Raw genomic sequence first — 20,271 nt, 5'->3', positions numbered from 1 at the left:
TTGTTGTGAAAACTATGAAATATACTTCTGAAAAAGAAAATGAATGATAAATTTTCTTACTGTATCTTTTCAATATGTTATCGAGTTACGTTTTTCATGTAAATTGTTAGTGTAACTTTAATAACTGTAAAATAACTACGAAGATTAGGTATGTTCAAAACCATCATATATGACCTTGGAAAATTAGCATTGGCAATGTGTCCTTTCAAACAAAAAATGTTCCCTATCCTTGATTTAATGGATAACAGTAAGAAGAACTACACAATTGTTGCCGAGAAGCATGTGCAGTAATGTAATATGTGTTGTGTACAGCTTGTTATCCAAAACATTCATTCTGAGAAGCAAATCCGCGTGGTTGTCAGGAAACGACAATAGGTCAGTGTGGTGAATTAATGGGTAATGCATCATAAGGCCAAAGTGCATCTAAAATCGCCAAAGCACTTGGTTGTAACCGACTAACTGTTCGCAAAAGTTTATAATTAAATTAATCAAATCTTCACCCAGATAAACTTAGAGCAACAACTGCAGCTCAGAATAAAGTGCTGATAGAAGACGTTAGGTAGGAATAATCCAATACGCCATAGATCCAATACACCGTAGACTATACCATATGATCCATATACCATAGAGACAATGCTGTAGAATACGGCTCTTTCCATAAAACCATACGGCAAAGACTAAAGGCAGTCTGCCTGAGAACTGTTGTCCTACCACGAAGACTGTCACACAGAAGCACACAAGACGAAACGACTAGAATGGGCACAATAGAACACTGAATTCTTACAAGCATACTGGGATCTAACTACATGGAATGATGAGAAGTATTCCAGTCCGACCAATGAGGAAGACTTATTCCTTATAGGTCACAAGGAACGAGGTATCAGTGTTGCCAGGTCTCCTGATATTCCAGGAGATTTTCTGGTTTTTCAAGTTATCTCCTGGTATACTGATTTTTCTTTAAAAAATGTTGAAAACTCCTGGTTTTACGCATGATCCGAAAGCTCTTAGAAAATGTAGAGTTCAGAAACCAAAAGTTCTTATCTGCAGATGAAATGTACTTTGCAGCAAAAGTTTCCCTATCCATGGCATCAAGAAATCTCCCAAATTATGGGCTGCAAGATTTTTAACTCAGCTGTCTTGAATTATATATTGAAGCAGTACATCAAATTCGAAAAAGATATGAGCTCCTCCGTGGCTAAGCGGTTAGCGTACACGATTTTGGCGTAGAATAACCGGGTTCAATTCCCGGTGGGAACTTATGTGGTTCGGGTTCCACGTTAATTAGTAGGTCCACGTCTCACATAGCCTTGCTGTTGAACGAAACGTTAAACTCAACTCAACTCAACTCGAGAGAGAGATACGCTTCATGATACCGTCATGAAACATTTGGAGATGATTAGCCCATCAAATGAGATTAAAGAAATCGGCACAATCAATTGCTCCTCTCGTAGCTGACTTTCCTAATGATATAGAATAGAATAAATTGGAACAAGTAGACACAGAATGGAGGTTATTGCGAAACACAGATTTGTAAACTGAAAATGATGTTTTTGTTCAAGATTTTTGGATGCTTGTCAGGAGCGTCATTTCAGATTTTGGTTAGGGGGATTAGACCCGTTGATATAAGTAAAATTTTGCACATTTCATTGATTCGCTAGTATTCTATTGATAAAATCAATATAAATCTCCAACTCCAGGGAGGGCAATTGCCCCTCCCCGCCCTCTCTAAATGACGCCTCTGATGCTTGTTAGTAAAAGAAGTAGATAGTCTAACCAGTTAATATTTTCGAATTTATTCACATTCGTTATGTCTTTGCTCTACCTTCCTCAAGTGTCACTGTAAAAAAAAGTGTTTTCAAACGTAAATTTGATTAAAACGAAACAGACAGATTTGATACCCAAACTTTGCAAGGATTGCTGCACACAAGAAGTCTCACTTCTAACAACTCATGCTAGGATCCCCTGTGAATCGCTCTCTGACCAGCAGAGTCAATGTTAATATGTACGCAGATAAAGATGATTAGCCTTTTATTGGTAAGTATAATCATTGATGGGTTCACTGTTTGCCTTGTAAAAAAAAATAATCATCCTAATTAACATCTTTAGATATTAAATTGTATCTCCTGGATTTTTCCTGGATTTTGGATAAGAATTTTCCTGATTTTTCGAAAAATTGGTTGGCAACACTGCGAGGTATGTGTCTCAACGTTTGCAGACTGCCAGCACATTTCTAAGGCTCTAATGGAGTCATTGAAATCAGTTCTCCTGGGCCAATGGCTACATTAGAGCCATTGACCCAGGAGAAATTATTTCAATGTCGGGGCGAATGACCAGCCAGATTTATATTTATATTCTGGCTTCTATTCTTAATTGCAAATTTTCCAGACCAAGAGAGGTTTGTGTTTATGAACGACAACAATGATGTGTATACATTTTACATACTCAGAAGTGGCTACAAGAACTGGCTTCCATGATCTCAACCCAATGGAATGTCTACTAATACTACTAATTTCATCCTACTATACAAAAATTCACCTTTAGTTCGGAACAAAGCGGAAGTGAGGGGAAGCGAAGTGCAGCGTTGCCGCTGCTTAACGCGAGAGAATGGTGTCGTCTGCTTCAGACCACGGAGTTCCAATGTCAGGCACTGAACAGGCAGTTAAAAAAGGAAGGGAAGAAAATTGTTACACTGTTTTGTTTTCAGAGACTAAATTAAATATATATATATATATATATATATATATATATATATATATATATATATATATATATATATATATATATATAAGGTCAAATAATATTAATTATGTTCACACTGTAACATTAGTTTCATAGTAAGTTATCTAACGTGAACTATGAATTTCATAATTTAATTGCATTCTGTGAGAAAGTAAAGCAAATTTATGGAAATGAAATGAGATAAATAAATTCGTCGAAAAACTTACCATGTAAGGTCAGTCTTGTCAAATCCTAACTCCGAGGTCCTCTTCGTCTTCCACTGTATTATCAATTGCTCCCTCCCAAATGTCACAATCATCCTCCTCTTCAGAACTAGTTGACGTGTCACTCTCGAGATTTATTAATATCTTGTCGTGTATTATTTCGATAAGACCGTCTGCTTCCCACATTTCCTTTTCAACATTTTTTACGTGTTTTACGTAATTTCTGCAGTCTTCAGCTGTAACCTTTTCCATGCCCTCCCTAAGTAATCTCTCTATAACACTTAAACTAGTACGATTTTGATTTTCCCCTGCTACGTATCCTTTAATTTTGCTCCAAACCATCTCTATGGCGGAAAGTTCGCAATGATAAGGGGGCAGCCGTAGCACTTCGTGACCAGCTTCCTTTGCTAAAATGTCAATTCTATACGGTACCTCTATGTTTTGCAATGTCTTATTCAATTCTTCAATTACTTCAAATTTGTTCCAGGTCGGATCACACGCAATTCCTTTACTTTCTAACCACTGGACGATTACTTTTTTTGAACATGATTTTGTAGGAACTTTTTCAACTTTCACGGAATGCATTGGTGCATTATCCATTACAATAACTGAATTGGGGGGGCAAATTAGGCAATAAGGTTTCTTTGAAGTACTTTTCGTACGCAGCAGCATCCAATTCGCCGTGATAGTCACCTGATTTTTTTTTACCGTGGAACAATTTGGCAGCGCCAGAAATTAGGCCATTTTCGGACATTGCATGCATTATGATGACCCTTCCTCCCTTCCCCGACGGCGGTTTGAGACCTGGAGTTAGCCCCTCCTTCCACGCTTGTTCTGCCGTTTTAATTTATGTGTCTTTCCAAGCTTTTCATTTGGTTATTCCGGCATTCGCCCACGATTCATCTGTATAAACAATAGTTCTGCCGTCAGCTCTATAATTTCTTACTTGTCTCAGATACCTATGCCTCCATGCTATTATGTCTTCTCTATCAATCAACAACGATTTACGGCCACGTTTTATAAATTTAAACCCCATATCAATGATGAATCTTCGAAGAGTAGAAATAGAAAACTTCGGTAGGTCACTATCTTCATTTATAACGCGCTGAATTTTCGCTAAAGTAGGGAGTTCGTTTTTTCTATACATGTTATGAATTTTGCGCCGTATTGCTGCTTGTGTAAAGGTATCATATTTCTGCAGCGAGTCACTTTCCTATCATCCGGTCTCTTCTTCCTAGGAGTGGACACTTGACCATTATTACTCAAAAATTCCCGCTTCACGTTCATAATGGTGGAGGGAGAAATGAGAGTCGCTTCAGATGTTTTTCTCAAAGTCTCTCTAACAGTTTCCATGCCCCCTTTTCCCCCTGATTACGAAAGTATGTATACACATTTAACAAGATTCTTTTCTTTCCTGCAGTGAGAGGTTTGCCTTGTTACCGCTGCTGTTTGTAGCACTGAGGAGAATTTGAAGCCATTGCGGTTTATTCGCAAATTGAAAATCAGGAATAACAACTAAACACAACAAAACTACAAAACAAAGTGTTAAACACCGCCACAAACTAATGTAAAGTCGGGGCCATGGATAAGCGACTATTTTTCCTGGAAGAAGGAAGACTTTCCTCTAACCCCTGTGGCTTAGCAACCGCAAACTGCACTGGAGGTCGCGAAGGACTCAATGATGCCAGATTTCTAAACTGAATGAACTGGTTCCTCTCTGTTTTGAAGGTTTCCATTCCAGATTGTCATATGGGAACAGCAGAGAGCAGAAGTAAAAACTTATTTTTTAGTTCAACCTAGACCCAACTTGCATTATGTTACTATTCGAGAGTTCTCGATAAAATGATACGTTTATTTATTGCCCATAAAGGATCTGTAGGGAAAATGAGCTAACGAAGTATCTCATTTTTAAAAAACGGATTCTATTTTCTTCAGGATGACATTTTTTTAAAGAAAAAAAAAGTATGGAAAGTGAAAATTTACGCACTTAAAAGGTAAATATTTATTCCCAATTTCTGCAAGAGCCTAACTTTTGGCACTATAGTTTACAACTAAAGGCAGGTAGTAGCGTGATTTTCCTTTCTTCCCTTTATAGTTTTCCGATTTTTGCAAGCCATAATAAAATGAATCATATATTTGTAAATTTAAGCATGATTTTTTTGAAGTTTATATATATATATATAAAGAAAGAAGAAAAGACAGTATGTTTTACGTCTTCATCCACGATTGAGTAACAACACAAAAAGAAGTTAAAACTTTTTTTGTATTGTTTTGCAAATTAAAGAAACGAAGAGAAGAAAGTGAAAATCTTAGCTTGGAATGCTTTCTCAAAAAATTTCATTCCTTATAGAACGCTTCAATTTATTGTTTATGACCATCAATGTTTTTCACATTGTCAGTTGGTAAGTTTTAGTTCTTTACTTTCCCTTGAGATTTTGTTCGAAGAGATTGTAGTGTGCTGGTGGTGTCTACGTATTTTCTTGCTGATGGGAAATGTCTAATTTCTTTCGGCGGTACCAGATGATAAGCAACCTGGTCCTTCTGGCCAGAAAAGTCTAAGTTACAAATAAAAGAATCGTGTACTTGGAAGTGAAGCAAAGCAGAGGAAGCAAAACACGAAAGTTGCAGGGGGCTGAAGGTGGTCGAAGCTACCCCTAGCTAGGGTCTGGATTCGATATGAATATTGGTTAAGAAACCCGGGCGATATGTATCTTTTTTTAATTAATGCTAATTATTCAACACTTATCCCCACAAAGCATTTAATTTTTTTTATTACTAAGTGCAAAAATTGACGTACATTACTCTCAAAAGTCAAGGATATAAAATTACTTAAAAAACGAGAACATTATCGAAAGAGAGGATAAAGAATTATTTGATAATCGAGACAAGACGAGACTTCTTCAACCTTAACAAGACGTCTCCTCTCGTGGACAACACTAGTCAAGTCTGAGTTAAATAGTTTTTGCGCGTCCCAAACCAGTGACCTTACTTTAATCAAAGAAGATCACATATCGGAATAATATAAAATAATTCTAAACAACATTTATTTAATATCACCAGTTTATTGGTTTCAATGATGAAACCATAGACCCAGCCCACGTCACTAACCTTAGGATACGTTTTCATGTACGATACTTGTACTCAATTGAATTACATTGGTTTCAATACATAAGTAAAGTATTTACAGGTATCATTTTCAACAGCTTGTTTTCAATTTTATTTTAAGTTTCGGCACTGACAGATTTATCAACCGAGTGCTAATCAAATTTGCAGTTTTGCTGACATTTTGCACTAATTTTTGTTTCTAATTACCGGAGGATATTTCTTTAGTAAAACTAAAATTATAATATTATAGAAATTGCATTTCCCCTTCTCAAGAACAGAGTTTAAAAAAATAAAGAAAATCCGAAGGTCGCGGCCTGTATATATTTTTTTTTTTTTAATGAGAAGTGTATGTGCTGAATTTTACTCCTTCTTAAGCGAATCCTCACATTCGGCATTTTCTAAACAAACAATCGGAAATTTGAATATTAATACAAACCCCCTCTTTTCTCCTATAGGAGCGAAGTTTTAGCAATCATTGAAACGTGTTTTCTGTTAATTTTAATGAAGAATTTATCCCCTAGTTCCATCTTCTTAACTTCAAGAATTTAAGATATATTCTAAGTAAAAAAAAATAAAAAAAAAAACTCTCTTTGTCTCCTATTGGACATATATTTTTAAAATTGTTTTATTAGCCCTTGCCTTTTGACAAAGGAATATTCTGTATAAATCCATGTTTCTATCTACAATAGTTTGAGTAAGGTATTGATGAGTAAGTCACTTTAGATATAATCTTTTTTAATTTTTAAAATATAATAGTGTATATATCTTTTTAAAAACTCATAAATAATTTGTGTTCAGTTTTGGTATTTTCGCCCTATTTGAATTTTGTTGACACCCGATCATAACATTTTTCTTAGATCATTTTTTATTACACAATTCACGTGTCAATACGTTTCTACTACAGCTTTCTCAATGGCTCTCTCTAGAAGGAAGAACATGTGGTGTCCAGACATTTTCAAGAAAAAATGTGACAACCTTGTCCCTCAACACGTGCAGAAAACAATTTTGTGGTCACTTGTGGTCATGCTTGTGGAAGGAGCTGTTTCTTACGAAGGGTATGGGTAAGTGCGTTTGCACACGGCAACGATAATATCGGTGGGAGCCCCGATAATATCGGTGTCGGTGTCGGCGTACTTTGCACACGTCGCCGACAATATCGGTGGAAGCCTCGATAATATCGTTGCCGGTGATGAGCGACGTAAGCGACACACACAAAGAAAATCTTCTCCATATATGAAAACAAATAACAAAATAATAATTGGGAAAATTATTTTTTAAAACAAATACTACAAAAACTGTTCTGAAGAGGTGTGGAGGACGGTACAAAACTTAAAAAAATAGCCCTATGCCTAAACATGTTTAGATTTAACAGTGCCGTTTTAAATAGATGCTGTAAACATATTATTTTCGTTTCGATGAGAATTGATGCTGCTGTACATTGCAAACTATATTAGTTTTAATTTTTGTTGGGACACTGTTACATATTGTATGTATATTATTTTGTTTTCCATGCAATTAACATTAATGTCATAGTAGATTAAACGATAAGATTCGAATTAGTAATTCTGTTTTATATTGCTCCATACATACACTGGCGTAAATCCCGGGGAATGAAGGGGACATGTCTCCTCCAATCTTGGAACTGGGGAGATTGTCCCCCCCTCAATAATCCGATTTGAAATGTGTTTTTTGAGAGATAAATTTGATTGTGTCCGATCGCCAGAAAGGAAAGCGAGATAAAATTAATGTCCACTCAGAATAAGGCTCAAATCTGTCCGCCTCCCAATGTTGAAGACAACTCTGCTCCCCTGATCCTCCACAGCATTGTTTCTCGACTACAGAAATAGTTTGAACATCGCTATACCGGGTGCGTCATTTATAATGTCAAACCTTGATGACGGAGAAACCAAAAAAGAGAGAGAAGCGAAACTTTGCACGAAGCAACTATACAAAGGGGCGCATTGGTAGACGTATTATTTGACATCACTGGATGAATAGTGTTGCCAACCCAATATAAAGTTATGATTTTTTAAATGGAACGACCTAAATTGTATATCATAATTTAATTCAACACTAAAAAGGAAGACGAAAGATATGCTACCCGCAGGTCAGTGTTGCAAACTTCTCGAGAAATAACGTTAAATATGTGTCACATTTAAAGGCCTTTTGCACACACAGGGAGTGAGGTACACACTAGTTTTGCACAATAATTTAACTATTGGCCAGAACGGTTTAAATTGACACCAAGTTTAGATGGGTCCGTTAAACAGTGTTGACATAACTGAAAAGACAAAAGTCGAGTTTGGATATGGTGCAATAACTCGAAAAAGGCCATAAGTACATTACGGTTTAAAATTTATAGGACAATTTGTGATGTCATAAGAAGCATTCTTACGTTTATTTGAAGTCGATAAGTCAAGTACTTACCGAGATATTCGGAATTTTGTAAAAGCTGAGAATTTTGTGCTGTAGAAGTTGGTAACGCTGTCTCAAATTCCCACTTTTTCCCTCAACGTTGAGAAATTCGTAAAGAAGTGGTTGAAACAAAATATAAACATTAATAAACACACATACAATGAAAACCTTTTTTTCAGTACTTGAAATGACTAATTAAGCTAATTTACTGGATATGAAAAAAAAAGGAACATAAGGAAGTAATAGGACTTCATATGACAAGATAATACAAAGACGTAGAAGACATGTAGGTATCTAGTAGCTACTTTCGCACGATGAAAATATTTATCCTCTTATAAGTTTTGGACACCAATATCAAAACAATCCAATACTCACTGTGTACATTACCAGCATGTTACCAATTCCTTTTAACAGATACATGGAAAAAGTATTCAGCATGTCAGGAGTCACACATTATTAAAAAAAAAAGTACAAAATAATATTCCACTTCAAAATGAGAGGGTAGAAAATGAATACCTTGAAAAACAGTACATGTACTCATAAAAGAACACGTCTGGTAACCCTACATATCAGTATGTGAAAATCTTTCAAACATATGATACATACCTTCGTAGCTTAATCCAGATATTGGATTGTTTTGATTTTGGTGTCCCAAACTTATAAGAGGATAAATATTTTCATGGTGCGAAAGTAGCTACTAGGTACCTACATGTCTTCTACGTCTTTGTATTATCTTGTCATATGAAGTCCTATTACTTCCTTACGTTTTTTTTTTTCATATCCAGTAAATTACGCTTAGTTAGTCATTTCAAGTACTGAAAAAAAAGTTTTCATTGTATGTGTGTTTATTAATGTTTATATTTTGTTTCAACCACTTCTTTACGAATTTCTCAACGTTGAGGGAAAAAGTGGGAATTTGAGACAGCGTTACCAACTTCTACAGCGCAAAATTCTCAGCTTTTACAAAATTCCGAATATCTCGGTAAGTACTTGACTTATCGACTTCAAATAAACGTGAGAATGCTTCTTATGACATCACAAATTGTCCTATAAATTTTAAACCGTAATGTACTTATGGCCTTTTTCGAGTTATTGCACCATATCCAAACTCGACTTTTGTCTTTTCAGTTATGTCAACACTTTTTAACGGACCCATCTAAACTTGGTGTCAATTTAAACCGTTCTGGCCAATAGTTAAATTATTGTGCAAAACTAGTGTGTACCTCACTCCCTGTGTGTGCAAAAGGCCTTTAAATGTGACACATATTTAACGTTATTTCTCGAGAAGTTTGCAACACTGACCTGCGGGTAGCATATCTTTCGTCTTCCTTTTTAGTGTTGAATTAAATTATGAAATACAATTTAGGTCGTTCCATTTAAAAAATCATAACTTTATATTGGGTTGGCAACACTATTCATCCAGTGATGTCAAATAATACGTCTACCAATGCGCCCCTTTGTATAGTTGCTTCGTGCAAAGTTTCGCTTCTCTCTCTTTTTTGGTTTCTCCGTCATCAAGGTTTGACATTATAAATGACGCACCCGGTACCGTATATATAATATGGGAACGATCTTACCCCCCCCCCCCCCATGTTGAAGACAGATTTGCGCTGTTGCATACATACCTGTCGTCTCCCGTTTCTTTTTGTCCATGAACTCAAAATCCTGGGCAAGTCTTGCATAAACTTTTCGCCATGCGTTTTGCTTTTCAATTCTGTCCTTGAAAGAGTATATTATCTTATCCCATATGCAAGGTCTACATTCCACAAGTTCAATAAGGGTTAAAATATCGAATGGAAAAATTCCTACCATCTCTAAAAATCTAAGCAAAGCTAGAAAGATACGAATGCAATAATACACAACCTTTTCATTCAGTCACTGTAGCTAAACTGCAGAACTCTATCAGGGGGTCGATCCCGGTATAAAGGGGAGAGGGAAAACTTGGATACATAGCTTTGGTCTTTGTTTTCAATTGCCATTCCACATATTATTTTTAAAAAGGGGGAATTTGGGATAGTTTTGGAACTGAGAGAAAAAATCTGCAACAAGTGAAGCATGAAGTCACATCCCTATTGTTGAGATCACAATCAAGAAAATACCAAATGAGTAACTTGTCCTTGGAGCTTTGGAAAGAGTGTTTGATTGTGATGGTTTCGTTTTAAAATAAATTCTACTTTGACTTCTCAACAAATATTCTATTCAATCATTGCTTATTGAGTGGAGCCGGGAAAAGCGATTTGCACACAATTCTGATGAAAATAAAAGAAAGTAATAATAATCAGGATTTTTTCCATATGCTTATGTTCACAGTGTATCAAACTTTGAAAATTACGCTTAAAAATAATTTCCAGAATGTATTAAAATTTAAAAGCATTAATAGATTTAAAAATATACCGTCAAAGAGTGTGTGTGTGAGAGAGAAAGAAAGAACAAAAATAAAAAGGAGTGGAAAATAATCAAGAAATTGGTTATCTAAATTTCCTATATTCTATTTGGTAATAGCTATTTAGAGGGAAACCAGTACTCTTCAGACTTCCCACATTTTATATTTATTTAATAAAGGGAATTAGCTACTCAAAAACAGACTGTAAAAAAATAATAAGCTGTTCCGAAGTTGTTGATAGGACAAGATAATAATAATAATAATAATAATAATAATAATAATAATAATAATAATAATAATAATAATAATAATAATAATAATAATAATAATATACAATTGTAATAGAAAAAATGGAAACAACAAAATTCCAAAGACAAGAAACGAAACAAAAATACACAGCGCCTTGTCACTCACTCTCTTCATCTAACCCGCTGGCCAGCCGACATTATCGGTGGCGTGTGCATCCAATCATAAGAAAACATTGCCCCCTACAAAATCAGTGTCGGCGATACCGCCGACAGTATCGGGGGCTTGGCCGACAGCATCTGCGTGTCGGAGGATCGGCCGATAATATCGGTGGCGTGTGCAAGCTACGATTTGAATACATTGAAGTCGATTTCACCGCCGACATTATCGGTGGTTCCACCGATATTATCGTTGTCGTGTGCAAACGCACTAAGGGTCGCTTAACGGTGGCCGCGACTGTAAAAGCAATGCAGATAAGAACACTTGGCACACCACCGCTCGCCTACAAAGACACCAAAATGTCAAAGTGAATTGACAACCCGTGGCAACGTCTCCGGTCATTGTTGTCGGATTTCCACAAAGACTGCATGAATGCATATTCAAAAGCCATATATCACACACAACAACACGGGAAATCCGACAACACTGACACCCACCCCTACAAGGGCCTACCCCTCGGTCAATGAACGGTTGCCAGTGCATGACCATTCTTAGAATTTGGCTAAAAGGGTGTGCTGGGATTCATCAGAGATTGCCTTACTAGGACAGTGGGATATTTACGGTTTTGTTTCATGGGGCTTTGCTAACTTTATTCCTTGAAATGTGAAAATTGTAAACCTCATATTCATGCACTAACATTTTTCGAGAACTTGTACTTAGCGTTGTCTAGTACTGGGGGAGGAGGCTGCTTTCTCTTTCGTTTGTGAAATACAGTATATACCAGAAAAAATACATATGTATTTGTATGTTATTTAAGAGCTAAAACACTAAACATTTCTTTTTTATTCCACATATTTCTGAAAATGAAATGCAAATGTTGAAGACAATCCTGCTCCTCTGATCCTCCACTACATTGTTTTTCAACTTTATAAATATCTTAATCACTGTTTTTTTTTTTTTTTTTTTTTTTTTTTTTTAAGTAGATTATGCGAACGCCCTTGCCCGTCCCATCAATGTTGAAAACATATCTGCGTCCATAGTGCCATATGAAGTCAATTTACAGCGGAAACATTCCCATATTATTTACTATACATTTGTCAGAAGTATTTGTGTAGCACGATCTTAATTGCCCAGCAACCAATGCTATAGAAGCTCTATGATATTATTATTATTAATAATAATAATAAAATCCATAAGGTTGAAACTCTCACGGCTTTTTTTTTTTTCAGTTCACACTTCAGGTTGATATATTTGGGAAGAACGAAACTTTTCTTGATCTGCTATCTCATGGCTAAGGAATTCGGTTGTAATTCAAACCGATTCCATTTAAATGAAATGAAATGTTTGAGTTTTACGTCCCACTCTTATGTCGGTTAGGCTAAAGGAGACGGTGATTATAAGAAATGAGTGAAATGGTGGAATGAAGAAAGTGGGAGGAAACGGGAGAACCCCGAGAAAACTCACGAGCACAGTGTTTGTCCACCACAAAGTCCACACGCGCGAGCTGGGATCGAACCAGGGACCCCAAGCACCGGAGATGAACGCACTACCACTGAGCCACCGCCCCCCGATTCCATTTAATCTGGGACAAAATGAAAGGTCGAGTGCAAATCACATCACCAGTCCTTCTGTGTGATAGTTATTTTTCAGTTACCCCTTGAAGAATCTCTTTCAACGTAATAACTCGTATATTGTCTAAGAATTGAATGTGAAAGTGGTGCAGAGATTATCTGTTTCTATAGTAGATGTATGTGAATCAAGTTCCTCCGGAGTCGCACGGCATTTTGGCAAATGTCATGACAGAGTTGAGAAAACTGCAGATCCGCTTCTACGTAAATTAAATATAAGGAATAATCGTAAATAAGTTGTACATATGTCAACAAAGCATAACCCCAGATATAAAATAATGTTTATTTCTTGTAATCACTGATATCGTTCAAAGCTTAAAGTGACACTGCTTCATTAATAATTGGTACAAAGAAAACTACCGTTGCAGTTGTTTTGTTTATTCTTCTTTCAAATATTTACGCATAATTTGACACATCTAAAGATCATTGTGACGAAATTGAAAAAGAAAACCTAAATAGTGGCCGAGAACGTTTCCAAATAGCCCTTTACAGTATTTTCACGCAGTATTTGTCTGTTCAGCTAGATTTTGGTGCTGCATTACAACCACAACTATAGATAAAAGAGCGCTTTACGAACTAGCTCATTTCTTCATCTCAAATCGTAATTGTGACTGCTCTGGTTTCCATTTTGTTTCAAGAGAATGATTCTCTTAAAAATAGGGGAACGATCTGGAATTTTAGTTTAGAATGATCTGTTATGTGGAGGTGGTATAAATTCTCAAATATTTAAATATGTATAACACCTGATGTATGTGCGCTAAGCAAACAGATACGAAAGAACAAAACCCAAAGCTTAAAATACATTAAACAGATCCCTTTTTGTCTCAATCGAGCGAATAATAACGTCGGTTCGTTATAGATGTGTGAGATTTATGTCTACATCTTTTCTTCTTTTAGCTAAAATAAATTTCATATGCATTGTATTATGAGTATAGTTAAAAATATATAGAAAATTTGTATCCGAGACAATCATAGAGCAGTGGATAATAATCTACTGTATATTTCCCTCGTGTATGCAGGTAATTTGAATTTCACTTTAAACTAAGTGTATGTTTTACTGTAAAATATTATTCCCATCTTATGTTTATGAATTTTTTTAAAATAAAATTTGACAAGTTATCACAAATCCCTGCGGACTTTAAAGTTGTGTAAAACATTTTTCTATCTATCAAGTAGTTTATACAAAATGATAATTTATATTTATGAAAAAATCATATATCGCAACTCATTTCAAGCCACAATTGGTGCATCTGTTCCTAGATTCGATTCCCAATGGCGTCTAATGATTCGGAACCTACGTTAAACTTTTGGTTCCGTCTTCATATAATCTTAGTGCAAAAAGCTCAAAATTTAAAAAAAAAAAAAAACATATTGGTACAACTGTTAGTTCAATAATGTCGAGATGTCGAGACTGTCGAGATGTTTTCTAAATGTTATCGTGTGTACGTTTACGCTCCTTTTTTGATCCACCAAACACCAATCATGTGTGGAGTAGAGCGAATTTCGGTGATAACTGAGAAACACTAAACCTACTCTTATATGTTTATTGTATGTTTTAAAATGCGTACTGTTGGAAGGTTTCCGTCCTTTCGGAAGGACAAACTCATATTCTTTCCATTAAGGAGGTACGCCCTGCAGGCAGGACGACGGCTCGTGTACAGAAATCCTTCCGGAAGAGCCTTCCGGCAGGACAGAGGCTTCTACGTTCTATCGTTAAGCGTGTGTTTCAAACTTTCACTGTCTCTCCCCAAGAAACTATAAATTTGACAGATTTAATTCTCATATTCTCAACACCAGTTGGTGCAGGGATACCAGAATCACAAACAGGTGTACATTTATTTGTTTCACAATATTCCATTGTATATACTATGCCATGATCTAAGAATAAATACATTAGAACTATATTTTTCTTTTTTACTCTACATACAAATGGTATTGCCTAGTTACAAATAAAAAAATAATACAGGAATACTTCGATTTTCGCCATTCCTGATTTATAGCGGTACGATACCAAAATTCCAGTTAATACGGTTACAAATTCGAACTATCTTGGAGATATAGCTCATTATGTATGCAACTTGCATTATATTTATGTCGAATCTCCACTCTCCAGGTAGCGCTTCGTTTATGTCCGACGAGCAACAGTACGAGTCAAATTAAAAGTTTGTCAGAATTTTGAAATATTCATCCGTTACTCAGAGATTAACACGAAGATAAAGAAAAATGCCACCAGATAGCTCTACACCAATTTTTATGAGGGGCTGTGGTCGCTCAGTAAATTAATTTCCATTTCTGTTTGCTATAGCTTTAATCGGGCGTAGTAGTCTAATAGTTCAACGTTCATGATTTGCAATCGAAATGTCCTGGTTTCGAGTCCTGTGATCATCTTGACTGTGACTTTTCTCGTTAAACCAGCTAAATGCCAGGATGCTGTTTTAAAATAGAGTCCCTTCTTCCCATTTCCTTTCTGTATTGTTATTGATTGTTAATGGATTACTCATTCCATTATTTATTTATTTGTTGATCTTTAGTGGTTTTCTTCAGCATAGAGGTTTTATAAGACGTGGACTACTGTTTAGGGTGAAATGCAAACCACCGTAATGTATTCAAAGGTTTTTAGTGATTTCCCGCCGAGACCCATGGAGAAAAGAATCTCACGCTGTTTATAACATTGTCAACCTCGGTTGTTACTCCTTTAAAGTTTACTTTGGAATGTAGCATTTTTACTAATAGAGCACTTTGAGTAAACTCAGATTGGTAGCATGAGCTCAAGGTATTTTACATTATACATGTTGCTAATGTTAAATGAACGTACCTATAATGCGTTCCTATGAGGCACTTCGGGGTTCTCCACCACTGTTTTGAGTCGGCAAAACAGACCCGTGTGTGTAAGTGTAGAACACAATTTAAAGTAGTAGTTAACATGTATTTTGATTCATTCTTAATGTATTTGAGTGTGGGTTTGTGTAACGAATGTCTGTTATGTAATTCAAAAGTGTATGACAATTTTCAGGCTAAAAGAAAATAGGTTAACTGGATCATACCTGACGTAGATGATAATGACAATCAAATCCGAGAAAATCAACAATTGAATACAGCCATCTCTGGTGTATATACAAACATATTTTCGAATAACTTCACAAATATTTGATTCTAACTTGTTGTTGAATATCGACGTTGTCACTTCCAGTGTGACTCCAACAAAGCCTCCAATTATGATAGTACAAGACTCTAATTCAGACTAAGACTGACTGTGTCGAAATAAACTGAAGTATTTATACAACAAAGATACTTGCATTGCAGCTTGTGGCTCTCAAAATTCGGGTCAAAATCATTACAAGTGCATATTTGCTATGAGATTTCTCTGAAGAAATCTTAGTTAACCAATCCTTTTTAAAAGTTGAGCGTCATGTCAGCACTCTGAATTTTACAAAACTTATAATACTGTCCGATGTAACGTCTTTGTGTTAACAAAACATAAAATTACAAAAATGCTTACAATTATATTAAGCCTTTTAGAGAATTTACAACATTAACAGCATTCACAGACTGTGTTTTATGAAACTGGATACCAAAACAAAAGTAATCTTTGAAAGTCTTCCAGACTGAAATTGAAATACACAATATTTCCAATACTGAGAATAAAATATTAAAATTCATTGACAGTATAATAAATTTTGATCCCATATCATTTTGCTGTCTTCAACTGTCGTTCAAGTGATTAACTGTAAACGTTTACTCTCGTAGAAGAGAAAGTAACAGTTGAAACTATTGCCTGGCATCTCTGATATAAAGTATCAAACGTCCCGTCTTACTTTATCCACTGTTATTGGAAGTCTGCTGAAATTTTGACATTTTGCGACTGGACAGTTAGTCAGATTGTGTGTAGGGCCGCTAAATGTTTCGTATACGTTATAATACCTGTTATAGATATAATTTTATATTTGTTTTTAAAATTAAGAATGAATTATTTCCTTTTTATTATTAATATTATTTCTAAAAGAACAAAACGTAATAACAGCGTGACAGGCACAAAATACTGACATAAAAACTTGTAAACACGCTTACAAATAAACCATGAATCCTATTTACAATAAATATTCCGACGAGGAGGAGGAGAAAAAGAAGAAGAAGAAATGGGAAGATGGTAAACGACAAGGAGAGAAGGAAAGAAAAGAAAGATGAAAAGATTGAATTGCTTTTATGTTGCGTGAAAAATTAGCTTGTGGAATCAAAATGTACGACAGCAAAAGCTGTAACTATCAAGATAAACATCGCAGCCGTTCCCAAGATAGGAAGCAGAGCCCGAGCAGCGTCGTGCTGTTGAAGCGCTACTCTCGGATGACAGCTAAAGGGAAAAAGATCTAGATAAATTCTTCGCCATTTTTCGTGCGTGATGATACGTGTGTAATAACCAACTGCTTAGAGAAAAGCAAGAGAAAAATTCCCTCCAAGAGAATTCCCTCCCTCTTTCTTTTCTTGTTGACTTAACATTGTGCAGAGCACGCAGATTTTTTCCTTATTGCAGCACAAAGGTCAAGTCAGACGTGTTTCATCATGTTGAGTTCTGTTAATGAGTCTGGACCTTTTATGACACCAAAACTCAGTAATAAACGAATCTCTTTTGTTTCTCTCTTTTTTCAAGCATTCTCAAAGGTGTTCTTTTTCACTCTGATTTCAAGCATTTTTCTCATCTAGCTATTTTCTCACTGAAATCTAGAGACTTCTTTATTACTGCATGTGGAAATTTAATTTTAATTTTTATCAGATTAACCATGTCGCTGGATTCATATGTTTGCTGTATTTTCTATATTTTTTTCTGTTAATTAACGAAGTTGAAGATATAAGTTGGAAGGCTATTTACAATGGAAGGACATCGGACGGATCAGTTATATATGTTAATAAATACTAAGGATGAAACGGGACCTATACAAGAGTATGTCCAAGGGTTGCCAGAGATTTTTGCGTTTTTCCGTAAGTTTTACTTTTTCTGACACTTTACGTTATATTATGAAAAGTACTGTACATATCCACTATTTTAAAAAGTATATATCCAATAATGTCTTGTAAAATATTTCACAAAATCTGCGTTCCTTTCTCTGCTGAATCAAATGTTAACAGAATTTTTGTTTCCATATAACTTTTTCGTTTTTATTATTCCGTCAATTATTGTCTGTTTTAAATAGCAAGTTAAAGGAGCAGCAGAAAAATGTTTTTGAAATAACATGTTTGATACCACAGAGAAGTGATGATGAAAAATTATGATAAATATCCACACTACTACAGAACGACACTGAATTTTCGAAAGCCTGAAATTTCTCTCATTAGTAGCAAAAATTTGAGAATTCCGTAACTTTTCTAGATATTTCAAAATTCCCTTATCTCACCCCCCCCCCCCCCCCCGACCGCTTCCTCCACAAAAGCTCCTCATAACAAACAGTAACCAAACGCTTGCTGTAGGTTTTTATATTTAACGCTGATTCTTTCTCATTTTTCTCATTTCTTTTTGTTTCATCTTTCCTTATTTTTTTTTAATTTCTGATTTCGAAGGGGGTGCGCACCCCTCCCCTTTGGCTACGTGCCTGATATGGGGGAAAGGAACAGCAGCAGCATTTCGGGTTTTGTTTGTAGTGTTTGAAATTTTTCGTCTCGTCTCGAAAACGAGACGACGAGCATTTCCAAATTCCAGACAAGAAGAAAATATTTTCGAGCACCACTATTTCACTCAATTTCTGGATCTGAAAAACTGTTTTTGTGTTACACTATTTATATATATAGTAAACTGATGAAGTGATTGTACGAACACAATGAAAAGCCATTTATCAACGTTTAAAGATACGCAAATTATTACACACTATGCTTCAGTAATAAATGTTATTTGAATGTTGTTGTGGCTTTTTCGTGCGGCAGAAGGATTCTGATAACTTCTTAAAGAAATTAAGAAAAAATCTGGTCATAAATTTTGTACATAAATTTACAAAGCGAGATTTTAAGACTTTATGAGAATCAAAACGACACGAAGCTTCTGAATAAAAAATTTACTAGGCAAGAAATGCTTATTTATCGTCTCGTCTTGTAGGCAAGGCAATACACTATTTGCTTGGTGTGACAAGATTTTCCTATAAAAGTACAATTTCAAGTTTTCCATTTTCAAATTAATATAGTATCTATTAAAATTAAATAAATGGTGTCCCATAAAGCACCTTTTTGAAACGGTCGCCCATTTCTGTTCTAGTAGGTTGGCAGCACTGAACGTTACATGATTTTCATCTTTTGTCTTTATAGTTAGTAGTCACGACACGCCGAATAGTGCAAAATAGTCCTCTGTTTTCTGTATTACTCAAAATGTTTTCCCCCTGCTTAAAAACATCGCTTGATACTTGGGGAAATTCAATATTTTTAGCAGTGGAAAACATTTTGAACAAAAAAACAGATGACGATCATGCGCTATTCGGTACTGCGTGACGCATTTTCGCGAATCCCAATAGTTTCAGATATCCTCTGATCTTATTGGCCGATACAGATAGAACTTCAAGAGTCATGTCCTACATATAGCGGAAATTAAAAGCTAACTGCTGTCGGCCCTCGTAGCCGAGCGTGCTAGCGCAACAAAATAGTGATGAAATTCGTTTTTGGCGTGAGTTCAAATCCTGCCCAAGGATTTTTTTTTTAAATTTTCATAACAATTTTTTTCATTAAAATAGGATTAAAAATAATACCCAAAAAAGTGATTTACCGATAATTTTTTTACATTTTCATAACACTTTTTTTCATTAAAATAAGCTTGCAGTTTTACTATACGGATCCATAATAAAAGTAGTAGTAGTAGTAGTAGTAGTAGTAGTAGTAGTAGTAATAGTAGTAGTAGTAATGGTAATAGTAGTAAATAATAATAATAATAATAATAATAATAATAATAATAATAATAATAATAATAATAATAATAATAATAATAATAATAGTAGTAGTAGGAACGGGTTAGAAGCCCCGCAGGGGTTGGTTAGATTCTGTTCTGTTGATCAATTTTTTCTGTACATTTTACACGACCAATTTCAAACAGCTGGCCAGGGTAGCACGCGAATACTGAAACTCTTGGGATCGGCGTAAATGCCTCCGTGACTACTACCCACAAAACTAACAGATGAAAATCGTGTAACATTCAGTGCTGCCAACTTACTAAAACAGAAATGGCTGACATTTCAAAAGTTGCATTCTTTATGGTTTACCCTTTATTTCTCACATTTAGGGTGCCCCTGAAACACCAAATGACGCTCTTGGAAAGAAACTCGTTACTCTATGCTTCCCCTACTGATCTAATGGCACTTTCAAATTCTGCCAAACAAAATTTAATGGGCTAGAACTTGTCTTGGAATAAAAGTATACGTTTTGTTAA

The 20,271-nt window shown here is 35.4% G+C and overlaps 1 protein-coding gene across 1 annotated transcript; it reads right to left on the bottom strand.

Annotated features, from left to right (window-relative positions):
- Window positions 1–2,963: 2,963 nt before the first annotated feature.
- LOC145685050 (uncharacterized) lies at window positions 2,964–3,542 on the bottom strand. The gene has a single exon (XM_081757394.1). It carries the CDS (start codon window positions 3,540–3,542, stop codon window positions 2,964–2,966), a length of 579 nt encoding a protein of 192 aa, XP_081613520.1.
- Window positions 3,543–20,271: the final 16,729 nt, after the last annotated feature.

This window comes from Thermobia domestica, chromosome 5, assembly GCF_964235325.1.
Source record: "Thermobia domestica chromosome 5, izTheDome1.hap1.1, whole genome shotgun sequence".
Classification (NCBI taxonomy): domain Eukaryota; kingdom Metazoa; phylum Arthropoda; class Insecta; order Zygentoma; family Lepismatidae; genus Thermobia; species Thermobia domestica.
The sequence above is the reverse complement of the archived record's forward strand: the minus strand, read 5'-3'. Positions and strand labels throughout refer to the sequence as shown.